We start from the raw sequence: 27,656 nt of genomic DNA, 5'->3' as shown, positions 1-27,656 counted from the left end.
CACTGACAATCCACCAAGAACTGCACCACGCAATAAATTGAGAACTGTCAATTGATGACTTTATTTCATATAAAAGTTACATTGAAAGAAGAGGTTGAAAAGTCAAGTATACTTGATTTGTACATACTTGCCAAGTCTCACAGGATTCAACCACTTCGATAATTTTTTTAAATTGATAAACAGGATATATATATTAAAAGCCTCACATTGAAGCCCAGTACACATGTCCAACCCAGACAACAAATGTGCAAATGAATATGCAAGACAATCTCTGGAAACAGTCTCCTGGATCACCCACTACACGTGTTTTGTCCCTCTGGCTGTGACGCAGTCCATCCCCTAATAGCTCACACATTTCTGCAGTGACTTAGTCCATTTCAAAAAACATCCTATATAGCTTTGTTCACTTGGCTATGATTGTGTCTCAAGTAGGTCCCTTTGTGGTTTTGCATCAGCAGTGGTAGAAGCCCTGATTAGGATAGGGTACAAATTAATTAAAAACAAAAACAAAACGGTTCACAGATGAACAGAAAGGAGTGAAGACCAGGAGAGAAACATCAACAGTTCTCAGCGTGGGAGGCAGGCTTAGAGGAGACCCTCGGACTGTCACAGATGGCTTCCTTGTGAGTCCCGCACAACATGGACAGACCAGGCAGGTTTAAGGCGAGTCCCCAAGGAGGGGAGCTGTTTGCTTTCTGACATAATTTGAAGCTCTGCACCAATGGTCTTATTTTATCACTTGTGACATGGGTAGAGAAACATAAATGACACCCCCCCCCCCCCAAAAAAAGAAAAATCAAACGAGATGTTGCCATCCTGAATATTCTCTGGACACAGAATCCAGGGCTCATTGCCTTGCAGTCCCCTCACCTTCTCAGTGACGCCCAAAGGCCAACACCTGTCTCTCTGTTTCATTGCTGCTATGTCTGCCCCTCCTTCTTCACACCCACCAAGCTGCACGAGTGACAAGGTGCACGAGGTGACGGCCGCCGCACGACTCTGCTCTTCTCTCACTGAGGTGCCGTTCACACACCGCCAATTCGGCTGGAACAAAAAAAGTCGGTTCCAAGTCCCCTACGCACTGAAGAATTTGAAGATAAAATGAAAACGGGAGGGCAACAGAGGACCGCACAGGAATGATTGTTCTTTGGATCAAGATATTCTCCAGGTTGCAATACATTCATAGTGAGGCCCACGGGAGGAGGATCCCGGGGCCGCTCTCCCCGCTTCCCTGAAACGTCGGTTTCTAAAAAATAGCTTGTTTGCTGCACACAACCGTTAAACGTTACATCGCCTACACAACACTGTCAATTTTAAAACACACGTGCACACGCACACACACGCGCGCACACGCGCACACACACACACACACACACACAGGCACAGACACAGACACAGACACAGACGCGCAGACTTGCTGCAGGGTCAGAGAATGCCTCTTCCGGGCGGTGGAAGTGTACCTGAAGCCACCTTCGCCGTTCATCAGTGCACAGATCTTTTGCCAATTCAGTGCAAAGGGTCAGAGCTAATGGAGACCAACGTTGACTTCTATGTAAACGCCCCTGCCCGTCGAGGGAGAGCACTGCTGCACGGGGCCGCCAGGAACTCCCGAAAGCGCTCGTCGGAGAATTCTTGTTCACTGGATTGACTTTTTTTCTTCATGATTGAAAAAAGCAGCTCAGTACACAGGATTTCCATAACCTATGTAGTATCCCACACAGCTCCTTAGAAAATGAAAGTACTCTTAACAAAAATCCTAACTGTGCAGGAAGAGAATGACATTTGGCTTCTTCGTGTGGCCACATCCCTTTCGTTAGTTGTACAGGTGAAAACTGATGAGAGCAGCATCCAGTTACTCGTTTGGAAAATCTGCAGTCTGTGACTAAATATATAAAACTCTGCTTGCTGCAAGCAACTGGTTTGTGTCGGTTCCATTTGCCCTTGGTCACAGATGAGCTGTCGATACCCTTTCAGACCCCGGATAAATCAAGTTGGTTAACCAGTTCTGGCGTGATGAGAGGGACCTCAAACAGAGAACTCTGGGCTTCCTTTCCTGGGTCTCGTTTGTAGTCGCCTAAATCGGAAGCCAACGAAGGGATTCATCCAGAGGAGTGAGGGGGGCCCCCCAAAGACGGACTTCATCCCTTCCCATCGTAGCCTCCGCTCCCAGGTGGGCTTCTCACTTTTCAGTCTCTCTATCTCCTGGAGGCAGAAAGATAAGCAAGTGGGTGGCAGTGCCAGGAAAACCCCCAACACATCCAGGTGAGGCCGAGTGGTTAAGTCAGCGGAAAATACCACCAAACTTTACGATTCCACTGCATCTGAGGACGAGGCATTCGGATGACGTGTGGGCTTTCCTTCCTGGCGCCAGCCCCCACGACCTCTCTCAGCACAGCCAGGCTGGCCAGACCAACATCGTACAGCGGCCATCAGTTAACTGGACAACCCCCGCAGCCACAGTGGTGCAGGAGAGAGCTGGTCCTCAGGGCCAGGGGACAGCCTTGAATTCATTCATTACAAATTATTTATCAAGTGCCTTCTCTAGACCTACAGTTCAAAGCTGTGAAGGCAACCAATTCCTTGCAACTCATCCAGCTGTTCCAGGGGGCTGAGTCTCCTAGAAAATGGGAATCTGCCTGGCTCTGTTGACTCTCAAATCACACTGATCCCTGAAATATGCACTGCGCATAATGACAGGATGAACAAATATAGCGAACCTGTTGGAGCTTATCGAGGCTGCCCAATTAATCTCCTGCGTTAATATACATGCACCTGCTGTTGACATTACGATTTCCCATTTACTCAAGCTTTCACCAAATATTAAGCAAATACAGCCAAGAACAAAGCATACCGTTTCATCATTGCATATTGAGTGGATCTGGGTGCCAAACATAACTGCAGTGAAAGTGAAAAACAGGAGACCCTCAAGGCACAGGAAGATCAACAGGATGACAGTGATTGGAGGTGAAAAATCACTGCATTCTGTGAACGAGAGAAAGTGCGTTGTGACTGGACATCAGAGCATAACGAATTCCCTAAACAGCAGGATATCAGCATGTTTCGCTCACAAAAGGATCCTCACAGTGCCAGCCCCTGGCCGACTTCCAGGAGGAAGTGCTCCTTTTGTAATAGGCACGTTCACTGTTCACCAAGGGGCAGAGGAGGTCAGCCCTTTCAAGCAAAAATTCACACCACCATTTCCTGGTCAGCAGTTTCTAAAGAGTCCATGTTATCTGAAGTTTCTATTAAGACTGTATTTGTGTATTAAAGTGCTTATTAAAATGCAACTAAACCCGGAGAAGAAGAGAGGCATGTGTACCTACACACGGGAAGTACACACGGGCTGTTCCCCACCCACCCTGGGGAGGGGCATCTCTGTCTGAGCTGCCTGCATATCCAGAGCTGGACACGTTAGGCCCATCTGCACTACACTCACGTTCGGTCATGCAAGCTGTACTCCACACGATGCCTAGCTAGCTAATCAGAAAACAAACACCAGCTTTGGTGGAAATACTACTAACTTCCATCGAATCTCAATATCTACAAAATGTAAATGAAACTATTTAGTAGAAATTATTAATTGACCACGGAAGAAAAGTTATATTTATGGCTTCATCATACTAGCAGAAAGGCAGTGTGAAAACTTTTCATAACAAAAACTCCTAAAATAACTGTGAGGATTTCTTTCAAAACTAGAAAATCAATTCCTTCCTTAAAGCATTCCCCTCTTCCCCCAATAGCATGACTTCCAAGAAAGACACACACAGTGTGAGCTTACCAGTCCACTGCCCTCGGACGCAGGAAATGAACTGAAGTCCACAGAGAATCAGAGCGTGGACTGAAGACAGAGCTATGTACATCTGGAACGAGGGAGAAACTGGTTACGACTGGTGAACAATTATGGATTTCTAGGACCGAAGACCGCTTAATCTTATGTTGACTCCTCCATTTCATTTGTCGGTAAAAATTAACAAGGGAAGGAATCAATTGCAGTAGTTGACATCTGCCTACCCAAGCTCATATTATACTAAGTAAAATAATTTTATAGAAAAATATACAGTACGGAAGTAAGTTCTTTTTTTTTTTAAACACCTACAGCACCTGGTCTTCCTAGGTGGTCTCCCATCCAAGCACTAACCAGGCCCGACCCTGCTTAGCTTCCGAGATCAGACGGGATCGGGCGTGTTCAGGGTGGCATGGCCATAGACAAGAAGTAAGTTCTAATATACTTCAGCAAGATCCTATTAAGAAATGACTCAAAGTATCTGAGAGAGAATTAAATGACAGTAAAACACCTAAATAATACAAGCAACATGTATTTATCTGATGGACTACCAATCTCAGCACAGTGTTATAATTTGAATCCTGGAGAAAAGGTTGGAGGAACTGGTCTGATGTTAGAATAAATTTACCTGCTCCAGGCAAGATTCTAGTTAAAGAATTTAAAACTCAATATGTCACTACATAAATATTTCTACTCACAGTGAAGAGCACAAAAAATCTCTGATTCTTTTCTCCAACACAATTGTTCACCCACGGGCAGTGATGATCCATTTTCCGAATACATCTTTTGCAAATACTGAAAGAGACAGGTTTGATTTTCAGTATTCCCTACTCTGAGGAAACACAACCCCAGGCCATGTGTCCAACACACGGAATTGTAATGCTGGTCAGAGGCTGCTGAGGGGTCCTCCTGCTCGAGGGAAGGGGGCCGTGGTACCTGCGATGGTGGGTGCTCGGTCTGGCCTAAGGGAGGGACCGTGGTACCTGTGATGGTGGGTGCTCGGTCTAGCCTAAGGGAGGGACCGTGGTACCTGCGGTGGTAGGCACTAGGGCCGGCCTAAGGGAGGGGCCGTGGTACCTGCAGTGGTGGGCACGCTCGGGCTTGATACAGCAGCACTTTGGGCACTTGTAGATCACTTCTCCCGGCTTTAGCTGCAAACTCTCCATGTATTCCTTAGTGGCATTTCCTTTGGGTACCGCCCCCTACAGTTTAATAAGAATGTGTTTTAGTTAGAGAGAAAGAAAGATTAAAAATAGACTATATAAATGTAGGAATTAGTGTTAGATTTTATATATTATAAAATACTAATATTGCGGTAGGTGCCACTTAAAGCATATTAATATGAAAAATGTCTGTTAGGCAGGACCAGAAGGTTTTATTTTCCATAAAGAATAACGTGCATTAAAATGAACGCAAATACCTTATTATCCCTTCATGAACTGGTAAGTCACCTGTATTTTTTCTAGCTAATGCAAGATACACCAGAAGCAAGGTCTGTTTATTAAGCAAAGGGCAGCTTAAGGGCAGCTGATTGTCCCCAAGGGTGCCAGTACGTTCTGTCGCCACTTTTCCTTATCACCCCATTCTCATGGGCTTGGCCTGATAATGCTGCCCACAGTTTCCTATCAGCTGCAGTAGGGGAACATTGAACAAAACAATCTCACAAAGGACTTTATCTCGTGTTTTTATATGTAATGCATCTGTATCTGTCAACCTAATCAAGAGCACTCACACTCAAACCTGGAAAGTATGGCCTGAGTACCCGACCCAACTCTGAGCCTGGCCATGGGGTCAGGGGCTGTAACAGTGCACTGCCCATGCCCCAAGTGCTAGCGGAGCTGGAGAAAGATAAGCAATAGGGAAGCAATGGGAAGACGAGTTAGGGAAATGTGAACTGATGGCAAGAGGCAGAACGCTGACGGCCAGGAGCCTCACAGAACCACGCAGGCTGGAGGCCAGACGCGGGGAAGTGAGGCCTGTGCAGTGGGCCGCGAGGGCCTGAGTGGGCCGCAACAGGGAGGGCCTTGATCTTCAGGCGGTGGTGAGACGTAATGAAAAACGTGTCTGGAACATGACTCTGGGTGTGGTGGCAGGATGGACTAAGATAAGCATTCTGACCAGAGTGGATAGGGGTGTTCGAAATATCTAAACGCAGGAAATAAGATCTGAATTCCATTTCTTACCCCTCGGAGTCTGTACTTCATGCAGAAATGCACATTTCTAGAGAATAAGCCCCACTGAGCCACTGGGACCAACAGGCCAGGGGTGCAGTAATAAAGGGGCATGAAGAAAAGAAGCACAAGGAGATGGAAGGGTGGGAGCGAACAGCCCTGGGAAGACTGAGGTGTTAGAGGGGAAGGGGACGGTTAGGGACTCCAGTGGAGTCCTACTGGGCAGCACAAGTAGGAGCGGCGCTGGCACTATTTAAAGCCTGGATGTGCAGGCTGGACACTGGGGCCAGATCCGAACCTCTGCAGGGGAGGGGCTGACACCCAAGTTTGAAAAAGTTCAGCAGGCGAATGTGTCGTAATCTGGAGACTGATGACCACCGGCTTCACGGCCCCTGGTGAGCCAGGCTTAGGGTCCCGTGCCCCATCACCAGGAGGAAGTAAGGCCTCCAGGAGGTGCCCTGGGGACTTTGGGCACAATACGAGTGTTTCTAGCCAAACCCTCCACTATAAGTTTACTTCCCTCCGAACAAGCATCAGTCAGTTTCATCATCCTAATGTGGCGAAGCTGTTTTGGTCAAATTCCTAGCATTTCTTAACATTCACACTGTCTCCTTAAGAAGGTAAAAAGGTAAGGGTTTAAACTCTTGAAATTTTTAAATCAGAATGTTGGGCACAACATTTTACTTAATTTACAAACCACAATTTTGAGTCTTTCAAGTTTCCCCCACCAATCCAGTCGTATACATGCTCCTGGTGACAGCGTCACACATTTCCATAACAAGAGGAAATGAACAAGCTTTAAAACGCCACACATCTTAATTTTTATGAGACACGCGTGTACTTTTCCATAGTAAAAACAAATGTGACCGAATACCCTCTGGAAAGCAGAGCACTCCAACACTACCCATTTTTTTTAGAAAACAGCTTATGCTGTACCCACAAAGGGGTAGCCAATCGTTAGGTGATGCTTAGCAACTAGAGACCGGAGTTTAAGGCATTTCCTGGTTCCAGGCGTTCATTTTTGCTGCTCGGGACCCTGGTCAGGCAATGAAGCTCCTCAAGGAATTCAAGATGATTCCCCCAAAGCCCCACAGCCCATGACCTACGCCGTGATTCTGAGTCCTCTGAGGCATGCTTTCGCAGACCAGACACCCAGCAGAAGGGCCGGCCGCCACGCTCGGCTCGCACCAGCAGCTGGCTCCGTTCACGGTCCACCTCCGTTCACGGCCCGTTTCCTCGGCGCCAGTGGAGACCACTCTTCATTCCGTCAAAAGAACCTTCCAAACAGCTGAGGCACATTCCTCAAGCTCACATTTCTATTTTAACCACTTTCAGGGGATGTTTTCCTCCAAAACGCATCGTGCATGTTTCATACCCATCTCCCCAGGGCTGTGATCCTGGCACCAGGCCACAGCCATGTCTCTGGGCTGCTTCCTACCCTACCTGGTCCTACTGCTCCCCTTTTGCACAAAGTTCTCCTAACGGCTTTTTGATTTATTGCTGCCTCTTCTGGCACCTGACCTCACACCCTGCCCTCATCCACCTCTGACCCACCACTGAGGACACCAGACACCCACACTTAGGAAAAGTCAAATGTCCAGGGAAGTTACGCTTTGAAGAGCACACATTTTTTCCATATAGTTCCTTCTTGATCACCAATTGCCTGTCATGCATTCTGGATCCCTGGGACCTAACCAAAGAGGAGTTAAGCATGGGGCTTTCCCCTGGATCTCCCTACTAATTTATGAGAAACACAGGGGATGAAGAGCATGTTAAAATATGCTGAAAATTCCAGAGACGGAGGAAAGCTAAGAGATAAAGACTATTTTTCAATTTAAAAATCTCAAGAAAAAAAGAGAAAGGGGACCACAGGAATTAAAAGAGACACATTTAATGTGTCAACTCCAAAGTACCTTATTTGGAGCCTTATTCAAACAAAGGTGTAAAGGAACTGACAAAATCTGAACTCCAACTGTACAGGTGGTACAGAATTACTTGGTTGCTCCACATGAGCTATTAGCATTGCAGCGAGACTTTGAATGAAGAAGAGCCCTTATTTTTTAAAGATACACTCAAATATTTACAAATAAAGTTTTATAATGTCTGAGATTTACTTCCAAATATTCTGGGGCGAGGAAGAGAGGGAGTTAGGTAAGGGTACCGCTGACACCAGACTGACCGTGAAGTGCTAACTGGGGTTCACGACACTGTTTTCTCTCTACTTCCCTGTATGTCTGAAATGTCTGTAAGAATTTAACAAAAAGCGGGGCCTTTGGAGACAGACAAATCTTTTTCGAATCCCAGCTTCATCTCTTACTAGCTGTGGGGTCTCGTTTTCGGCTGTGGATGTACCACCCAGCTCTTCCAGGTGCTGGAGGATTAATGACAGAATGCCTCTGGCAGGGCGCCTGGAACAGGGCCGACGGCTCCCTCAAGGGAGCCCTTCGTCGGGCACTCGGCAAATGTCCGCGGAGAAGGCTGATGCTCGTAAAAAAAGGCTGGGGATTCAGGACGGCAGGCTCTGGGGGAAGGTCTGTGGGCTCTAAGGTAGTGAGCGGCCCTTTTTTAATCATTCAATGACCTTGCACAATTATAAGTTCTCAGCGTGTTTCTGAATGTTAAGGTTGGTGAAAGTCTCATCTTCCAACAGTGGGGCTTTTTGCTTTATCATCGGATCTCCGCTCTGCTCCATCGAATGTCATGGGCCCCATCTTCCTTCCTGCTCCTCAAAGTGCCAATGACTTTTCTCAAATAACAAACAAAAGCCAATGCTAGCAAAGACTGACTTGTAGTTTAGTAAAATGACATGAAGTCCCAGTGGGGTTTCTGCCCCGCCCCAGGCTGGTGTGATGGTTTTAGCTGAGCCCACACTGGACCTTGGGATGGTAAAGCAAACTCCCTGAATGAGAGGACAAAGAGTGAACACACTTGACCCCGCTGGGCCACGCAGTCTCTCCTTCAGGAATGCGGATTTGGAACTTAACGATTCCAACCCCGTCTGGTCCATGGGGCTGTGCTTCTTCACTAGGCAGCAGGGAGAGCCAGGATGCTGAGCAAGACAGAATGCCCGAGGGACAGAGAAAGCCTGAGGGGCCTGTCCAGCTCTCCCCTCGGTCTACCTCTCGAACAGCGTCCACATCCCAGTTCTGCAGCCTGCGGGGTTCTTGGCAGGATTCTTGCCTTGGGTTCCTCAGTTTTATTTACACTGACTCCCAGAAGTAACTTGCCATCATTGTCTTACTATATGGCATGGCTGAAACAGTGACATCTAAATGGACAAAGGACTTGAATGGACGGCTGTCCAGAGACATCAGAATGGCCAAGCAGCACGAGAAAAGATGCGCAGCACCATTAGTCATTGAGGAAATGCAAATCAAAACCACAGTGAGATGCTGCTTCACACCCGTTAGGATGGCTATGGTAAAAAAAAGATGAACCACAATGTGAGGATATGGAGAAACTGGACCCTCGTGCACTGCTCGTGGGAATATAAACTGGTGCAGCCACTGTGGAAAACAGTCTGGCAGTTCCTCAAAAAGTTCAATGCAGAGTGACACATGACCCAGCAATTCTACTCCTAGGTACCTACCCAAGAGAAATGGAACAGGTCCACACAAAAACTTGCACACAAATGTTCATGGCAGCAATATCCTTAATAGCCCAAAGTGGAAACAACATAAACGCCCATCAACGGATGATGTTTATAAAGAAAATGGGGTCTATCCATACAGTGGAATATGATTCAGCCATAAAGAGGAACGAAGCACTGACACATGCTATCCATGGATGAGACCCGAAAACCTTGTGCTGGGTGAAGGAAGCCAGACATAAAAGGCCACATATTATATGGTTCAGTTTGTACGAACGTTCCAGACAGGCAAATCCACAGATACAGAGAGATTGGTGGTTGCCTAGGACTGGAGGATATAGGGGTCTGGGTAGTGATGGCTAAAGGGTATGAGGTGTGTTTTTTTGCGGGGGGAATGATAAAAATGTCTAAAATTGATTGTAGTGATGGTCGTACAATTCTGTGACTACAGTAAAAGTCACTGAACAATATACTTTAAAGGATGAATTTTGTGGTATATAAATTAAATTTCAATTGAAAAACTCTGACGTCCAAGATCTCAAACTCCTCCTCCACCTCGGTCCACCTCCCTCTCAGTGCTTCCCGGTCTCCGCAGTGACCCAACAGGTGAAATAAATATGCCCACCAGGAGAAGGCAGCATCCCGCACACACCTTCTCCCCACCACCTCGCCTCTCCCAGTTCTTGGGGCTTCCTGTACGAGTTTTGAAGCCTTTTCCCAAAGGAGGAGAGGGGTGGGGACAGGAGCCGGACTGCCAAGGAGTGAAAGATAACTACACTTGGTAGAAGCAGCAAACAGTCTGACGAGGAGTCTCAGCCCGGTCAACCCTCTTCCCCCGCCTGCCCCGGCCAACTGGGGACCTTTGTGTGGTCACACAAAGGATGGCCCCACCCAGTTTTCAGGATCCAGGAAGATGGTCAACACTAACAGGGCTTTTCCTACCATGAATGTTCGACTAGAAATGGTTAATCTGGCACCTATCCCTGTAACTGCTCCCTGTGGCCTGAGTACCTGATGTGTGGTGTTTCTGATGCAGCGAGGTGAGGGGACGGACACACACAGCGGTCAGGAGCAGGGTTTAGATGCCAGAGGGAGGCTCGTAAAGAGAAAGGAGAAGCAGGTCCTTTAAGTCCCAGAAGGCTATCAGACCGGGTTGCAGTCAAAGACTGCACAATCAGGCGAGGCTACAAAACCATGAGCAGAGCTGGCTGGGTCTGTAATACTGTCCTAGGCCTCTACTAAGCAGACAGATGACAGTAAATAATGCAGGGCGATACCCACCATGACATGAACAAAACATTAACTTCTTGGCACGTTTTTAGAGAAAGTTTACCAATAAACATGAGCCCAGTAGACTTTAACACACAAATCAGGAGCCCCTGTACCAGTGGTTTGAAAGCACTCTCTTCACACTGTGGAAAGAACCTTTTTCAAACGAAACCCCACATGAACTGCTAATACCTGGCCAGGCACACCTGCAACACAGCCCCGCTGATGGGGGAACCTCTCCCACTGGGCCTGCAGGCTGCCCACCCACAAGGCAGCCCCCCGGCACCTCCTCTGGCTCTGGGGTGAACCTGGAATCCACTGTCTGGAGGTGACTTCTGACTGAGCTGCGAGGATCTGTACTGCTTTGTCTAACCTGAGGACGTCTCAGAACCTCAGAGAAGCGGCCTCACACCCAGTGTGGAGGCTCTGAATCGAGGGGCATTCAAGACATCAGGAAGTAAAGGCAGTTCGCTGTGTGAGATATGGCCCATCTTTATCCTCAGGGCCACTGCTCCAAAGATAAGCCCATTACTCCGCCCTTGTTTTCCTATATCTGTGTTAGTTCTCTCACTGTGCACTGGACCTGACCTCTACTTAGCAATTACTTCATCCAAAGTCACAACCCACACTTGATGGAACCAGTAATTGGTGAGCCCTGCCTCTGCTTTGCAGACAAGCTGAACCTTGACCTTTCACTGGCTAGAATGAGACAACTGCTCCAGATTTTATCTGAGACTTAAAAATAAGAGAATTATAAAGCTAGAGAGAACTTAGATATAATAACTAACCTTTAGCTCAAAGAAGTTAAAGTAGTTGCTTACAAAAGGCAATTAAAAGATTAGTACAGTGGTGAAATCTAGATCCCAGATCTCTCAGCTTTCACTTCAATCTTTAGAGAAACAAAATATTTAAACTAAGAGAGATTTTAGAAGTAATTGAGTACAACTGCTTCATTTGAATAAACAGCGGGATGGGAATGTGTCTCATAAACATGCCACGATATCACTTCTACGTGATGCTTATTCTCCAATTAAGACACAAAAAATGCTACAAGCCCGTATCGAGGAATTAATAAAAACAGGTTACAGGAGCAAGAGGCCCTTCGCCACATGGTCTACGGTGTCGCACTAGACCAGATACAAGAGAAAAATCCAGTAAGACAGCGAGCACTTACGGGGTCGGTGAGCATGGTTCTCAGGTGAGAAGACAGGGCGAGCACCGCTAGGCAGTTAAAAATGACTCCGTTGACCACGGAGTACCAGAAGTCTTTGGAAGGCAGCAGCATGACAAACGTCACCACAAAGTCTGCATAGACAACCAGAAGCCACGTCATGATGGCACAGATCATGCCGCAGCTGTCACGGATGAACCAGACTCTGTCTGCCACATCGGCCTCGGAAGAAGAGGAGGACGAAGAGTCATAATTGTCATTTTCAGTCAGGAGGGGATGGTGTTCGACATCGCGGAGCCGGTGTCCTGATGACGGCATGATTTCCCCGACACACCCTAGAGGGAGAATGGACAGAGCTGATGAGGCTCACGGGGTGCACACTGTCACCTAGCCAGCTACAGCCACAGATGGACAAAGGTAATGAAAAAAAGAACAAGCCAGATGCAGAATCACAGCACTCAAATTCCCAAGCCACAGTGGACAGAAAGCTTCGCCACTGCTGCCATCCACCACCTACGCCAACAAGCCCCGTGTGGCCTGCTCTGCCTGTGCTGGCTGCACAGTTCACCTTACAGCTCTTGCACAGACAAGACCGCCAGCATGATGGACTGGTGACAAGCAAACGACTACATCTCTACGCATTTTTATGCTGGCCCACGACACACTGAGCCCATAGTTCTTACTTGGGTTTTCTCAATCTGATTCTCAGTTTACTTTCACTTCTCCATTTTAACTCTGATGACATGTGATCATGTTTTTCACGCAGGCTCCCATTTTTATCTCTATCTTCCTGAACTCTATACGGTTTCTAGAATGCTCTTCCTCTCTATTTTAATCTTCTGAAGTTTAGTTCACTCATCAGTCCATTCTTCTGACATCTTTCCTATATTTTCTAAAGTCCCCGATACCTGAGAATATAATGGGATCCAATGAAACGAACAAAAAAAACTTGCACTTGTCCTAGGAACTTGTTTTGCTGCTTCTCTTATCAGTATTTGAAATGAGCAGCAGTGCTCATGATAAAGACGAGGGAAACAGAGTCAGAGTTCATTTGACGTTAGTGTTCAAGGGATAGAAAACCACTGACAGCGTTTTATCAAATGATCCAAGTGCTTTCTCAGCGCAGGTGTGCTGCTCATTTTTCAAACACACACAGGGCCGGAGACCCTCCCGATGCGAGGGAGCGGGAGTGGTGAGAATGAATGCTCTTGGAACCAGGTCTGCTGCAAGTGATTACCGGCACAGTCTTTCGAATGTGCGTTCTTTTTTTCCTAAACGCAACTGAAGCACAGTAATTACAAAAACATTTAATGGATCAATGAATCTGACTAGAGTTCATATTTTGCAGAATTCCCTGTTGATATAAAAATACTGACTGGTACAAGAGAGAACTGAAACTGTTCCTTATGGTCAGTAAAATAACTCTGCCCTTAGATCAGACGAAACAGCTTAAAAATTTTTTAAGTGAAATAGAAGAAACTTAAAGAATGTGGGCAGACCTTAGCCAGCCATTCTTTCAGCTAGCATTTACTGAATGCTACATCATCCAGATCTGTCTGCCCAGCTCCCCTGCAAACACCTCTGCTGAGTCCATTCTCTCCATACAACCTCACTCACCCTGTGGGGCCTAACGTTTCTCTCTTCCAAGCAAGTCAGCCCAGGAAGATAGTTCTCCTTCCTCTGAGGAGTGCTCTGAAAAGGGTCTCTGCACATCAGACATGACTAACTGGAAAGGATGACGCAAACTGGTTCTGGCCACACACACCGCTGTAAAACCTGATTCCGTCAGGGGGCCGAGACGTATCTGGAAGCTTCTCTACTTCTGAACTATCAGGGCACACTCATAAGTTCTACTTGCGGTGTACTTACCACTTTCTACCATGAGAGAGCTTCTCTGTCTTCCCTCCCTGACTGCCGGCCCCCCGCATGGAGGGTCCAGGTCTCTCCTCCGTGTGTTCTCTTTGCTGCCTGCCATTGGCAAGTGCGCGTTTGTTTACGAGCAAATCCAACAACGAGAAACTGGTACCTCTCTCAGATTCAAACAGTTTCTTAGTGATTTCCTTAAGCATTTTAAGTGAACCATAAGTGTACATCAAAACTTTAAACTGAAAATTTCCTCCAACCAGAATCCCTTTGCTTTATGGTAATTCCTCAGTAGGATACTTTCTATGAGAAATGGGTACTTGCTTCCTGGGAAGTAAGATAACCAGCTGCACGGCCACGTGTCCAGAGACAGACCAGCCTCTTGTGAGAGCACAACGTTTGTGTAGTCTGAGTTCTATCCAGAAATCAGGACCCTGAACATCTTCTAAAGGCACGCGTGACCTTCCGGTCGTGGTACTGGCGAGAACTGCCAGAGCGTGGCCCTGTGGTGGTACGCCTCTGCTGGGGGTGCGGGCGGCAGATCTGTTTGTGCAGGAAGAGTAACCACAAAGACACCTAACACTGGCATGGCACGACATTCCTACAAGTGCATATTAGGATGCAGGTGCATAATGTTCATGTGCTTTCGAGCCAAATTCGTAAAATCCACTAGAAGACAAAGGGAAAACCACCTGATACCCAGAAGTCACTTTATTTTCAAGAAAGCCATCAATGGACACGGCAAGGTTAGGCTGGATGCATTCGGTTACCTGTCATAAACTGCACAAGCGTTTCTCCGAGTCACTGTATTTACACTTCATTAATGCAACAGGAAGGGAGGGGAGGAAATGAAGAAACAATTCCTTTACATTGTACTGATCTAAAAATACCAGAAACACGAGAGCAATGGCACAGCAATTCGCGATGCAGCACTAAACCGTACACACTCGTTAGGGTGAGGCTGCAGTCTTACGCTACGCTGATACCAAAATTGCTATTGATTTAATACTGCTGAAGATCATTTCTGGGAGAAACCTGAAAGCTCTACGCATTGACCGATGGCCAAGCAGATGTCGCATTATCATTTTCCTACTTTAATGGCTGATTTAATGGGATTTTTGTCTACGCTCCTGAACCTGAGCTGTTTGTCCTTATGTTAAATAAAGCCCCGTTTCCCAGAACACTAAAAGCTACATTGCAGATCTCATTAAAAGGGACAACCACACAAGCAAAAAACTTTCCATTACACTCACACTTGAGCATTCACCTCATCTTGTAATACTTGCTAATAACTTATCAGTCCACTTCCTGGACTCCCCGTCCCGAGATACACTCCCCTTGTAGGAGAGGTGGGTAAGTAAACCAGCGACAACAAGTGGGATGCTTTCCGTGCCGCTGTTAACCATTTATACTGCCTGTATTGCCTTTTCAATAGTATACCACTGGTGTCAGCTGTCAGAAAGAAAATAGTGATTATACACCCAAAGAACCACACTCTTACCTCACAAATTATTTTGAAACATTACTTGAACATTTTGCGCCTTTTCCTCAGGATCTTAAGATGCATACTGTCTTATGTGATAGGATCTGAAAGCCAAGAAAAGTTGATTAGACAAGTTACTTATTTTATGATAGAAAAGCATGTAATTTCTTAGAGTATGATTGATCTTTGGAGCACATAAAGCCAAAATAACATTTTACACATAAAGTTGTTATTGAGAACTATCCTTAACTATGAATCATTACTCCTCTAAGTTTTCATTACTAGTAAACTGACTGACGGTCCTGAAATTTAAGGAATTTAAGTCTGTCCATTTTACCCTCCTGCTATTTTAGCCACAGTGTTAAATACAAATCTTTAACCCAAAATCCCTGGAGAAAGATCCCTGGGGGGATAATCCAGACCAAATCCGACCAGCCTGCATTTCAACAGTCAACAACTGTTTTACCAGCCACGGGAAAGGAATAACAGAGAAGAGAGAGAGGGTGAGACCGAGGGGTGAGAGGTGCTGGACAGAGGGAGGGAGGGCCGCCTGCTGAATGAAGAAAGTCCCAGTCCGCATCTCCCACCATGCTCGCTGGCAGGTGGGTGAAGAGACAGCCTCTCTAGAAGCGCTCATCTGGCCCGAGAGAAAAGATACCAAGATGTGGGGAAACCCCAACAAAGAGGTCAGATTCACTGTGACAGTTTCCTAAGAAGAGGGCCACCAGAGGACACCCTACCATGGACACAGAGGCTCTGAGTGCTTGGCACATCTCATTCTTAAATATGAAAGAACAGCCAATACTCAGGTGTTCTGAAGAAAGCCCAAAACGGGTCCTATGAAGGACAAAGCCCCAAAAAGAAGTGGGGGGAGAGGGGAAGAAATTCAGAGGAAGCACAATGCACAGAGAACTTAAAAAGAACTAAGAAATTGGGTCTGTGAAACAAAAAGAGGAACAGTATGAAGACTTCCTACTTACTGAAAAATAAAAATATGACAGTAGAATGTTGAAATCTTAAAAATAGGAATGGATGAGAGAGTGGGGAAATCTCCCAGAAAGGAGAACTGAAGGGCAAAGAGAAAGACCCTAGGAGAGAAAATAAAGCAAGATTAGAGGACCAGTCCGGGAGGTCCATCCACCAAACAACAGGAGATCTGGCAGAGGCAGCCACTGAACAAACATCCTTCCTGCAGAGCTTGGCTTCCATTCTGCTGCCTGGTGCCTGTCCACCCTGTTGTTATCCAGGATCTTTCCAATATATATTATCTTTCTGCTAAAGCAAACCCTCAGTCGGCGTCTCTGTTGTTTTTCTTTTTTAAAATGTATTGGGGTGACATTGCTTAATAACATAAGTTCAGGTGTACAATTCTATAACACACTATCTATATATTGCATTGTGTGCTCACCACCCAAAGTCTAGTCTCCTTCCATCACCATATATTTGACTCCTTTACCCTCTTCATTTTCCCCCAACTCTCTTCCCCTCTGATAACCAAACTATGAATTTGCTTTGTTTATTCATTTATTGTTTTTTATTTTATATCCGACATGAGTGAAATCATATGGTTCTTGTCCTTTTCTGACATTGCATCTTACCATGATATTCTCAAGACCCACCATGTTGTTACAAATAGTCAATATTTCATCTTTTTATGGCTCAGTAATATTACATTGTGATATGTGATATGTACTACATCTTTATCCAATTATCTGTCCAAGGACACTTAGGTGTGGCTATTGTGATTTATGCTAGCTACGATGAACATACGGGTACATGGATCTTTACAAATAAGTATATTCAAAATTTTCGGGTGGATACCCAGAAGAGGGATTGCCAGGTCATACGACAGTTCTATTCTTAACTTTTTGAGAAACCTCCATACTGTTTTCCACAGTGGCTGCATTGCCACCAGCAGTGTATGAGGATTCCCCTTCCTTCACAACCTCTCCAACACCTGTCATTTCTTATCTTATTGAAACTGCCATTCTAATAGGTATGAAGTGGTATCTCCTTGTAGTTTTGATTTGCATTTCCCTTACAGCTGGTAAAGCTGATCATCTTTTCATATATCTGTTGGCCAGCTGTATGTCTTCTTAGGAAAAATATCTGTTCAGGTCCTCTGCCCATTCTTTAACTGGAAACAAAAATCTGGTATCTGTTTTCTGAAACCAAGACCCCTGACTCAGACACCAGGAGGCTGGCGTGGAAGAAGGTGAAGGGATAGGGGGCAGGGGGATCAAGAGGCATGGAGGGTATGTTTCCCTGGTCTCCACCAAGATTCTGGTGTTCCTCCCGGGAACCCAGAGGCACTCAGTGTTTCCTGTCTCAGGCTCACTGCACCTCCGCCTAGGCTAGGCTCTGCTGTCGGCCTCCCCTGCGCACCCCACCACTGCAGGTCTCCTCAGGACTCGGCTCTCCCTCTGCTCTTACCTGGACAGCCTCCCGCTCCATCCCCGGTACCACCCTAACGTATTTCCAGCTCTGAGTCCCTTCTGAACTTGTTAATAACAAACGTGGTCTTGAATGTCAAGCTGCTTAAACTAATAGTGGTGACTTTTTAAATATGATATTTATATATGGTAACTTTATTCAAATATCTATGCAATAGCCAACCCCTTTAAATGCCAAATGAGATTCTGAACTAATGCCTAATTATGCCTTAATATCTCAACATTTTATGCACGTTCATTCTGAATATTCTGACTATTTTCAAATGAGGTTATGTTAGCAATGTTTTAAAATAAAACTGGCCTTGCAAAGTACAGGACTGCCAGTTGCAGGCACTAGGTCTGCAGTGGAATCTCTATAAGGAGACCAAAACCCAATTGCGTTTATAAATTTTAAAAAGTACTCAATACAGCAACCAGTTCAGAAGGCAGCCTGGCGCTTTCTCTCAAAGTTAAACAAACACCTACCCTATGACTCCGCAATTCTACTTCTAGGTATTTACACAAGAAAAATGAATAAGCACACAAGTATAAAACTGAACACAGAAGCTTTATTCATAATAGTCCCCAAACCAGAAACCCAAATATCCATCACCAGGAGATGAATTAAACAAACTATGGTATATTCATACAATGGCATACTTCTCAGCAAAAAAAGGCAAAAAAAAAAATTACTGATACATGCAATAACATAGATAAATCACAAAGATATGCTAAGCAACAGAAACCAGACACAGAAGACGTACAGTCTGAATGCATCTATATGGCACCCTAAACCAGACAAAACTGTTTTCAAAGAAACAGAACAGGAGTTTGAACACAAAGGGGAATGAGTGACAAGAGCCCAAGGTACTTTCTGAGTTGATGGAAATGCCCTATATCCAGATGGGAAAGTGGCGTATATGCGTTTGTCAGAGCAAAGTTCAATGTGCTATTTAAAAAAAACCCAAAGCAATGAACTACACACTTAAAATTGTGCACTTCATTGTATATCGACTCTGCCTCAACAACAAAAAAAAATGAATAAGAGCAAAAATAACCAGCACAGGTCCGTGTGGCAGGTGTGAAAGCATAAAGCTACCCAAACAGCTTCTTTCCTAGAGGAACTGCATTCAGGAGTCAAGACCCTGCCTTGAATTTACTTTTAACTGTATCTTCAGGTAAGTGTCTTAATCTCTTCCCTTTACCTTTTCCTCGGCTATAAACAGAAAATTTATTTCTCACAAACTGAAAACAAGTAGGTAAGCAAAAAGACGTCTGTATTCTTTCTTTGGTGAACAGTTACTACAAAAAAATCAAGATACAATTATTTCACTCTGACAATGAAAAGAAAGTCTGCCCTAGAGTCTGGTATTCATGTTTCTATTAAAGTGCTGGTTAAACTCATCGTTGTTTTACTATTCACACACCCACTGATGACCTATAAAACAGAAATAAGCAAATCTCTGCTTCACGCACAGAAGCAGCATATGAAGCAAACACTAGCTGTGTGAGAGATCCATTTAATTTAAACATGGGGGCAAGGGCGCTCCAAGCACCATACTCTGCAAGGCCCAAGGATGTGCAACCACAGATATGACCTTCTTCCCACAGGAGCTCACAAACAGGCAGAGTTGGGAATCAGCCTTGTAAATAATGTGCTAAGTGTCATCCCCAAATTAGGAGCAAAGTGTGATGACGGGGAGCGATGACAACAGCTAATTCTGTCTGCAGAAACCAGAAAGTGTCAGTAAAGAAGACAGCATGGTGGGCCCTGATGGACAAGCAAGGTAAGGACAGGAGGAAACAGTGTGAGAAGGTGCAGAGAAAGGAAAGGGAGTCCAGTGTGCCCAAGGGCCTCACGCTCAGGGCAAAGGAGGGAGGGGGAGAGGGAAGGGAAATGTGACCAAGGACAGACTGGGGTCCAAAGCAGAGCACTCTAAGTGCCACACTGAGGAGTCTGGATTCTGCACTTCATTCTGGTGGAATGGGAAGCACCAGAATTTAGGTAAATAGACAGATGTTTTAAAAAGACACTGGCAACAAAGTGAGACCAGGATGGAAGAAGGTAGACAGGCAACCAGGAGGCTGCTGCTGTGACCCAGAGCAGAAATGATGGAGGCCAAGGCCAAGAGGGGAGCAGGGGCCTGAAGGGGGCTGTGTGAGAGACAGTCACGACAAGAAAAAGCATAGGAGGGACCAACAGGACGGAATGGACGGGGCGCAGTACTGGAAAATAAAAGGGACTCGGAGGCATGACTGCCATGGCTGACACGCCCTTGGAAAAGGGAAGCGGCAGACTCAGGGACAGAGCGCTGAGACTTGGGCTCAATGAATCTGAGGTGCCCGAAGGATGAACTGGCAGAGCTGATTAACAACTAGTATCTGACCTCCAGCCCTCGACCTAGAGATACAGAATGAGACTCCAGCAGAGAAGAAACCAGTGAAGTGGGAAACGGATGTGATCACCCAAAAGGCCACAAAAGCCTGAGGCTGAACCATGGGGAACACAGGCATGAAAGGAGAGAAAGAGGTGAAAGGAGCCAGGAAGGGAAGCCAGGAAAGAAGGCGAGAACAGTGAACACACCAAACGGGGTGCCAGGAGAGGCCAAGCGGATTCGGTTTCAGTGAAGAGCCAAGAGCTTGGAGAGAGGATGGTAAGGCCTTCTCTTGAGAGCTGGTTAGAAATGTAGAGTCTCAGGCCCCATTCAGGCCTGCGGAATCAAAGCCTGCATTTTAATGAGATCTTAGGTGATTAAAAAAAAAAAAAAGAATTCAGAGGTGGCACCATTCAGGATAAGGATAAGATCTCATATGCAGCCATGCAAACAGGTTACTACACAGAAGGGGAGTGAAGGGAGAATTTCAAGCACTTATGCCCCAGGTATGCTGACAACTCGAATGATAAGTGAACCAGGATGGGCCTGAGTTAGGGTAGGTTACACTACCAAGCGAGCCAGAATCCTCACTGAACCTGGTAAAAGAAAGGAGCATTCAGGTAACCTACCACAGTGTATTTACTGCAATCATGTTCTAAATGTTTCTTCCATCAGTTTACAACCATGAAAGATGTAGTTTGTGCTTTCAAACCCTACGAATAATTTATGCCATATGAAACTTTTTTCCCCTCAAATTACTGACTCTAAAGAACAGAGAATATTAACTTTTAAAAAAAACAACAGAATATTAAGCTAACTAAAGCCAAGTTTCAAAAATATGCTGGCACATTATCCTTACTGTGAACAGTAAAGTTACTTAACCTTTCTAGAAAGATCTTTTATGCCAAAATACTTAATCACTCCAAAACAGCACTCGGACACTGCAGATCAAAAAGATGGCAAACTGGGAAACATACCGAGAAGCCACGGGCCTAGGAGACGGAAGTTGAGGGCGGGGCTAGAGACAACACTGAGTTTTTCTCTTTTCTCATCAGCCACACTTCGGTCCCTTACTAGGTCCTTCTCCTCCGTAGACACCTAAATGTTGGGAGTGCTCTGGCTCAGTCCTGGGTTTTCCCCTTTATCTATAAGCTCTCTAAGTCAGGGGCCCCCAACCCCTGGGCCATGGACTGGCACCGGTCCATGGCCTGTTAGGAACCGGGCCACATAGGAGGTGAGCAGTAGGCAAGCAAAGCTTCATCTGTATGCAGCCGCTTCCCAGTGCCAGCATCACCCTCAGCTGCACCTCACATCATCTGGCATTAGATTCTCATAGCAGCAGCCATCCCTGGTGCCAAAGAGGTTGGAGACTGCTGCTCTAAATTGTCTCATAGGATCTCAGTCCGTAGTTAAACATAGTTAAAAATACGTTTATCTGGGAAAGTCTCAAACTAACAATGCATCATTGAATATATCCAACTGGCTCCTCGACAACTCCACAGAGACATCCACCCCAACACACACACACACACACACACACCAAATTGTTATGACCCCATTTTTCCCATCTCAGTAAACAGCACCACCATCTAGCTGCCAAGATCAAAACACAGGACTCATCCTTCGTTTGACTCTTTCCCCCACCTCCATATCTAACCATCATCAAGTCCTGTAGGCTCTACCTCCAAACCGACCCAAATCTGAACCTCTCTTCTACCTTCCCACCCAGCCAGATAAAGGCACACGAGCCCTCACCTGGGCAGGACTTGGATCGCCTCCTAATCAATGCTGTTTCTACACTCATTGCCTCTACTCTACCATCCATCCCCATTCAGCACCCAGAGTAAGTTTTTACAGGTAGAAATCAGATGGAGTCAGTCCCTCGCTTAAAACCATCCCATGACTGCCTCTGCAAACCAAAGACCTCCCTGTGGCTTATAAAATCCTACCCATCCTGGAGCCTGGTGACCTCACCTCTTACCATTTTCCCCCTTGCTGGATGTCTTCTTCCTTTGTCACCACCTCAACGGAATGTTCCTTGTAGTATCCCCAGCACACCCTGGCACACTCCACAGATATTTATTTAGTGAATGAATGAGACCATCATGGAGCATGCTTGAGGAAGACAAGAAAAAGCAGAAATGAAGCCCATGGGAATATGAAAGGAATATGAAAAAGGATCCAAGTGGCAGATCTGGCATGGGGAGTAGGGTCACAAGGTGGGGAGGCCTTGGAGACAAGCAGTAGGAAATAAATGTGGAAAGGTTAAGGGGAGAGAGGGAGAAGGGAAGGAAGAGAAAAACCCACACTAGAAGGGGTTTTCCTGGGGAAGTCTCAATTTCAGATGTGTCACCTGGAGCATGAAGGCTGGATGAGGCGATCTCAAAGGCATGCTCACACACATACCAAAGGTTTCACTTTTATCACGAAACTACAGCCTGATTTTTAAAAATCCCAACGTGGTAAGTAAATCCTCAAGAATTCTAAATCCAGAAATACATAGCCCCAGAGTTCTAAACTTCTTTACATGTCCTATCCCAGAGAATAGCTGAACCTGAATAAGGTTGATGAATCCCAACCTTTCCATATTTTCCTAAACAGAGCTTCCTTGTTTAATAATAAGTGAATTTTTATAACATCAGACTCACCCAAATCCAAAATACCATGAACATTTGACATGCTAACAGTAGATTTAGCTCTCCGTTGCAAGTTAATGACAACATAAAAAATTAGGCTAAAGGGACTGCCAGTACATTACTACTGAACATCTGCTGTGTGTCAGAAGCTTTATTATGTACATTACCACATGTACCCCTGCCACCACCCTAAAAGCTAGGTGCTTTTATTAGCTCATTTTAGGGATGAGGACATTGAGCCTTAGAACTGAAGTAACTTGCCCAAGTTCACAGCCAGTAAAGAGTGGAGGACCGTTCTGACTCCAAAGCCTATGTTCTTCTATTAAAATACACTGCCTCCCAGAGCACTTGGTTTTAGAAAATGCATTTCTGTAATGAAAAAATTGAATTTGGGAAACATGAAACTCTAAGAATTCAAAACATTTTACAGAAATGATACTGTAACAGCCTATTTCAAGAGAAACTAGAAGTTTCTCTTCTGACTGCCCCCTGCTTAGTGGGTGCAGCAAATAAAGGACACCATTTCCCAGACCGAACCAAACCACCAACTTAACAGAGCTGGCCTCTCCTTCCTTTTACTGACAACACTCCTCACACAACCAGTGTTTATTAGGCACCTTTTACTCTCTAGACACACAACTCCTCCTCCTCCCTCATTCCTCCATGCTGATGACTTTCCCCTGCCAGCTGGTCCTTTCCTTCTCACCTTTCCCACAACCCAAGTTCAGGCACCCTCACCTCTGACCTGAACCTCTGAAGTATCCTAACCTCAAAAGGTTGCCAGGTCCCAACCACCCTCTATGTGGCTGCAGGACTTACCATCGAAATCACAGCATAGGTCACTAAAGCAATCCAGTCCAAAACCTCGAGGCCATGGCATTCGATGCTCCACTGACTCGGCTCTCTCTACCTTTCAGGGCTCAGCGCCCGTTCTGGCTCCCCTTGCCGTGCCCTTTCACACCCCGGTGCTTTTGTTCTTGCTGGTCCCTCCAATTAAAAGACTCTCACTCTCTGCCTAGCCAATTATTCATTAATCTAACATTTACCGAGCTCCCACCACATACCAGGCACTGTAAGATAATGTAAGTGTTTTCAAAACTATACTGTGCTGTACCAATACAAGGCATTATCTTGGCTCCATAAGGAGTCTGGGTTTTATAAGACAAGAGGATTCAACTGAAGGTTTTTCAAGAATGGAATGAAGTATAAGCAAAGCTAAAATCAGCCAGACAAGAACATGTTTGTAGAAAGAGGCAAAGAAGTCAGAAAAAGAGAAGAAAATCAAAGGGGCAAATGAGAGTCAACGACAAAATGCCTGTCCATGAACAGGCGCACTAAAGGACAGATAGGAGTTAACATTGGGAAAGAGGGATTATCTCTTCGTCAGAGGCAAGTGAAAGAAAAAGACTGATGGATATTCAGAGATAGTTTACCTAAGAAGGAATCAACGTTGAAAGAACTTTCCCAGTGGCCTTTGTCTCCTCCATGGTCCAGAAGGGAGAGTTATTCGTCAATGATAAAGCAAAAGAAAAGTATATTTTGAAAGAAGGAACCATGAGAAAAGGAAGAATGCTATGTAGTAAAGAATTTAACTTTGCACAGAAGGTCTGGCCTTTGTCCACAGCTGATAATGGCTTAGGGTGGAGGCTGGTCATACCAGAAAGACTGACGATACGATTCAGGATGAGGCTTTGGGTCATACCATATGAGCTGACCTGGAAACTGAGATCAACCACGTGATCAATCAATCAATCAAGCCTATGTAATGAAACCTCAATAAAGACTCTGAACACCAAGGCTCAGGTGAGCTAACCTGGTTGGCAATACCCCGTGCATGTTACCTCAGAGCAATGCTGGGAAAGTAAAATGTTCTGACTCCATGGAAAGAGGACAACAGAAGCCCCACCTCTGATACTTCCCCGGACTCTGTCCTAAGAGCCTCTTCCCTTGGTTGATTTTGGTCTGTGTCCATTCCCTGTAATAAACCATAACTGTGAGTATAACAGCTTTCAGTGAGAGCTATGAGTCCTTCTAGCTACTAACAAAACATTAGGTAGTTTGGGGAAACCCCAACATTGCAGCTGATTTCAGAAGGGAAGGTGGTCTTGTGTGGACCGTTCCCCTCTAAACTTTGCAGCTAACTAACTCTCACAGTTGGCCTAAACTCTTCTGAGGCGCTACAGCTGAAGGGTCACACAGTAAGTTAACACTGACCCTGGACACTGGCTTTGGGGACAAGAGGGAGTGAGAATGACTGTTTAGACTTTATGCTCTGCTCCAGTGTTTGAATTTTTTATAAAGCAAGCATGTACTATGTTTACCCACAAAAAGCTGCTTCAAAAAAATGATCTCGTAGAGCTGTTCAGCATGAACTGGGACAGGGAAGTTCTGGAATCATCAGGAAAAGTACTTCTTAATTTGTCCCAAACGTTAACTTCATATGTGAACTTATTTCTAGTCCTATTTCCTCAAATTGAAAAAGATTGTATTACTTATATCACCAGAGTCCAAGCTTACAGTAACAGTTTCAGTAAGAATGTAAAAGTATGTCCACACTTTTTACTCAATCAAGACTGTTCTTATATTAAGTTCCTTTCAGTACTCTCACTGAGAGGGCCATTCTATATATCCCAATATAGTCACATGCTACATAATGACATTTCGGTCAAAAATGGACCACATATATAAATGGTCCTGTAACATTAAAATGGAGCTGAAAAAGTCCTATTGCCTACGACGTCTTAGCGCAACGCATTACTCACTGTTTCTGGTGATGCTGCCGTAAACAATCCTGCTCCACTGTCAGGCGTATAAATTATAACACATATGATACTTGATAATGATAAACAACTATCTTACTGCTTTACGTATTTACTATACTTCTTATCATTTGAGCGTATTCTTTCTACTTATTAAAAAAGTTTGCTGTAAAACAGTAAGCTGTGTTACACTGGCAGCAGCCTCATATAATCTCGTTTACCGTGTCTCTTGATTACATTATTTTCTCTCGTGTTTGTTTTAATCTTGTGTTGCTATGTACAGTAAACATGGTCTACGGGCTTGTAGTTTAGAAGCAATAGGCTATACCACATAGCCTAGGTGTGGAGTAGGCTGTACCATCTAGGTTTGCGTAAGCACACTATATGATGTTCACACAGTCAAATCGTCTAACAACACATTGTTCAGAACATATCCCCACTGTTAAGCGGCTCATGACTGTATTTGTCCTCTCTAGAAGAGGATTTCTGTTTTCATAGTGCATTGATTAGGCTGGCTATAAAGTTCCAGTTCACTCATTGCAACCTGAGGCAGGCTCTGAGTCATTGGTAATAGAACACTTTTGTACACATTTACCCACTTTGCCTTGATAGGAGACGTTTACACAAAGAGTTCCAACTATTGTATTATGAATTCCTTAGGAAGTTACCTTTTCAGATGGTCTTGTTCTCCATCTCTCAACTGAAGTCAGTGTGAACCTACTAGTCGGACTCCAAAAAGTACATTATCCAAATAACTTCAAATCTAACCTTTCTATTTTCCAGTGTTCAAGAAATGAAGTTTATCACTTGTGTTTAAAATAACCCAAGAGCCATTCACAGCTTGTAACTTCTTGACAAGCAAATTCTAAGACAATATCAAAAAAATTTAAATTCATCATCTGTGGGGCGAAGAGTTTAGGAAGAAAAATATATTGAGCTAGATTTCTAGACCATCTGAGACAGTAAGAGTAAAATAGATAAATATATGTGCATTAAGTATATACACTAAGCACACTACAAATGTAACACTGTAGCATCACCTTGGAGAACACCGTATACAACCTGGACAGCAAAAGAAGTTACAAGGCAGCTGCATCAACAGTTCTTACACTCCAGTTTAACTATCATAATAAACTGGTTGCCCTTAAGTGAAAGGTGTCCATCCAACAGCAAAAAGAGACTCAGTTCCAGCAGCAATGACTCCTCAGGAGAGATGAGCCTTGGCTGCACTAAGAAAAGATACTGGCATAGACTGCCCTGAAGGCTGACCTGATTGTACCAGATGCCTGTCAGGAAATCCCCCAAAGATCACTGACAGGGTTATGGGTCGATAATGAGACAGATGCGCAAAGAATAAAAGAGAAAAGTAAAAAACTTAAAAGGGACGAATAAGAGCATTCAGGAAGCCAAGAACAATGTGGGAGAAAGCCCATTGTAATATATGCCTGTAAACAACTCTTTACAGCTTACAGAAGGGTTTACAGCCACCCTCTCTTCTGGCCCTAACCACTACCCCATTATTAGAGGAGAAAACCGTGGCTAGGAGAGCTGTCACGCCCAAGGTCAGGAAAAAAGCTAGGGCTACAATTCGGGCCCTATCCCTAAAGATCAACTAAGGAGTGACAAGGAGACACCTGGGAAAGTCAAGTGCAGGCACAGAAGTGCCGCCCAAGGAATGCGGGAAGGTCGCAGATACGCGGCAGGGAAGAGGAGAGAGAGCAGGGGGCAGGGAGAGGCCGGGAGACCTGGGAGTGAGAAGCCAGTCCGGCCCAACCAGCCCCACTCACCCGAGGCCCGGGCGGGGTCGCCCGGCGCTGCGGCTCCTCCTGACCTGCGGCGGCGGCGGCGGCGACTGCAGCGGCCGAGGCAGGGACGCATCATGCGGCTGCGCTCATGGCCGGGCCGGAGCGGGCCCCATGGCTCGGCTCGGGTCGGTCCCGCCGGGCCGATCGGAGGGAGGTGGATGCCGAGACACACGGGAGCCCAGAGCCCTGCCTGGGGAACTGAGCTGTGCGACCCCCGGAAGTGAACCCCACGAGGTCAGCTGCGCTGCGCTTGCGCAGTTCCGGCCGCCCCCGCTGGCGACGGAGAGGAGCGCGTGAGGCGGTTCGTAGGGTCTTGTTG

General features: G+C 45.6%; 2 protein-coding genes and 1 non-coding gene across 7 annotated transcripts in view; 1 reads left to right on the top strand and 2 right to left on the bottom strand.

Moving 5' to 3' along the window:
• The window catches only part of KIAA0513 (KIAA0513 ortholog), a 111,918-nt gene that overhangs the window by 21,784 nt on the left and 62,478 nt on the right, over nucleotides 1-27,656 (top strand). The window lies entirely within an intron of this gene.
• Nucleotides 34-27,565, bottom strand: ZDHHC7 (zDHHC palmitoyltransferase 7). 3 transcript variants are annotated; one of them, XM_039888752.1, is made up of 8 exons: nucleotides 27,320-27,565; nucleotides 15,349-15,434; nucleotides 11,988-12,319; nucleotides 4,862-4,986; nucleotides 4,483-4,579; nucleotides 3,779-3,860; nucleotides 2,852-2,982; nucleotides 34-2,202 (listed from the first exon to the last, which is right to left on the bottom strand). In XM_039888752.1, the coding sequence occupies exons 3-8, from the start codon at nucleotides 12,300-12,302 to the stop codon at nucleotides 2,026-2,028; spliced, it is 927 nt and encodes a 308-aa protein (XP_039744686.1). In that variant the 5' UTR covers nucleotides 12,303-12,319; nucleotides 15,349-15,434; nucleotides 27,320-27,565; the 3' UTR covers nucleotides 34-2,025. The 3 variants fall into 3 exon arrangements, with proteins under 3 accessions (XP_039744686.1, XP_039744687.1, XP_039744688.1); XM_039888753.1 differs by lacking the exon at nucleotides 27,320-27,565 and adding an exon at nucleotides 23,593-23,740; XM_039888754.1 differs by lacking the exon at nucleotides 27,320-27,565 and adding an exon at nucleotides 22,119-22,408.
• Nucleotides 4,090-4,208, bottom strand: LOC120581090 (5S ribosomal RNA). Its single transcript, XR_005647148.1, has one exon. It is a non-coding gene; the product is annotated as a 5S ribosomal RNA (ribosomal RNA).

Source organism: Pteropus medius, unplaced genomic scaffold (genome assembly GCF_902729225.1).
Source record: "Pteropus medius unplaced genomic scaffold, Ma_sr-lr_union100, whole genome shotgun sequence".
NCBI classification, from domain to species: Eukaryota; Metazoa; Chordata; class Mammalia; order Chiroptera; family Pteropodidae; genus Pteropus; species Pteropus medius.
The sequence above is the reverse complement of the archived record's forward strand: the minus strand, read 5'-3'. Positions and strand labels throughout refer to the sequence as shown.

Excerpts from the sequence above, each read along its gene's own strand:
- ZDHHC7 (XM_039888752.1), bottom strand. The coding sequence starts at position 12,302 with ATGCCGTCATCAGGACACCGGCTCCGCGATGTCGAACACCATCCCCTC. Across the intron at positions 4,987-11,987 it reads GAACCATGCTCACCGACCCC|GGGGCGGTACCCAAAGGAAA; the intron begins GTAAGTGCTCGC and ends ATTAAACTGTAG. Across the intron at positions 2,203-2,851 it reads CAATATGCAATGATGAAACG|GAGATAGAGAGACTGAAAAG; the intron begins GTATGCTTTGTT and ends TTCTGCCTCCAG.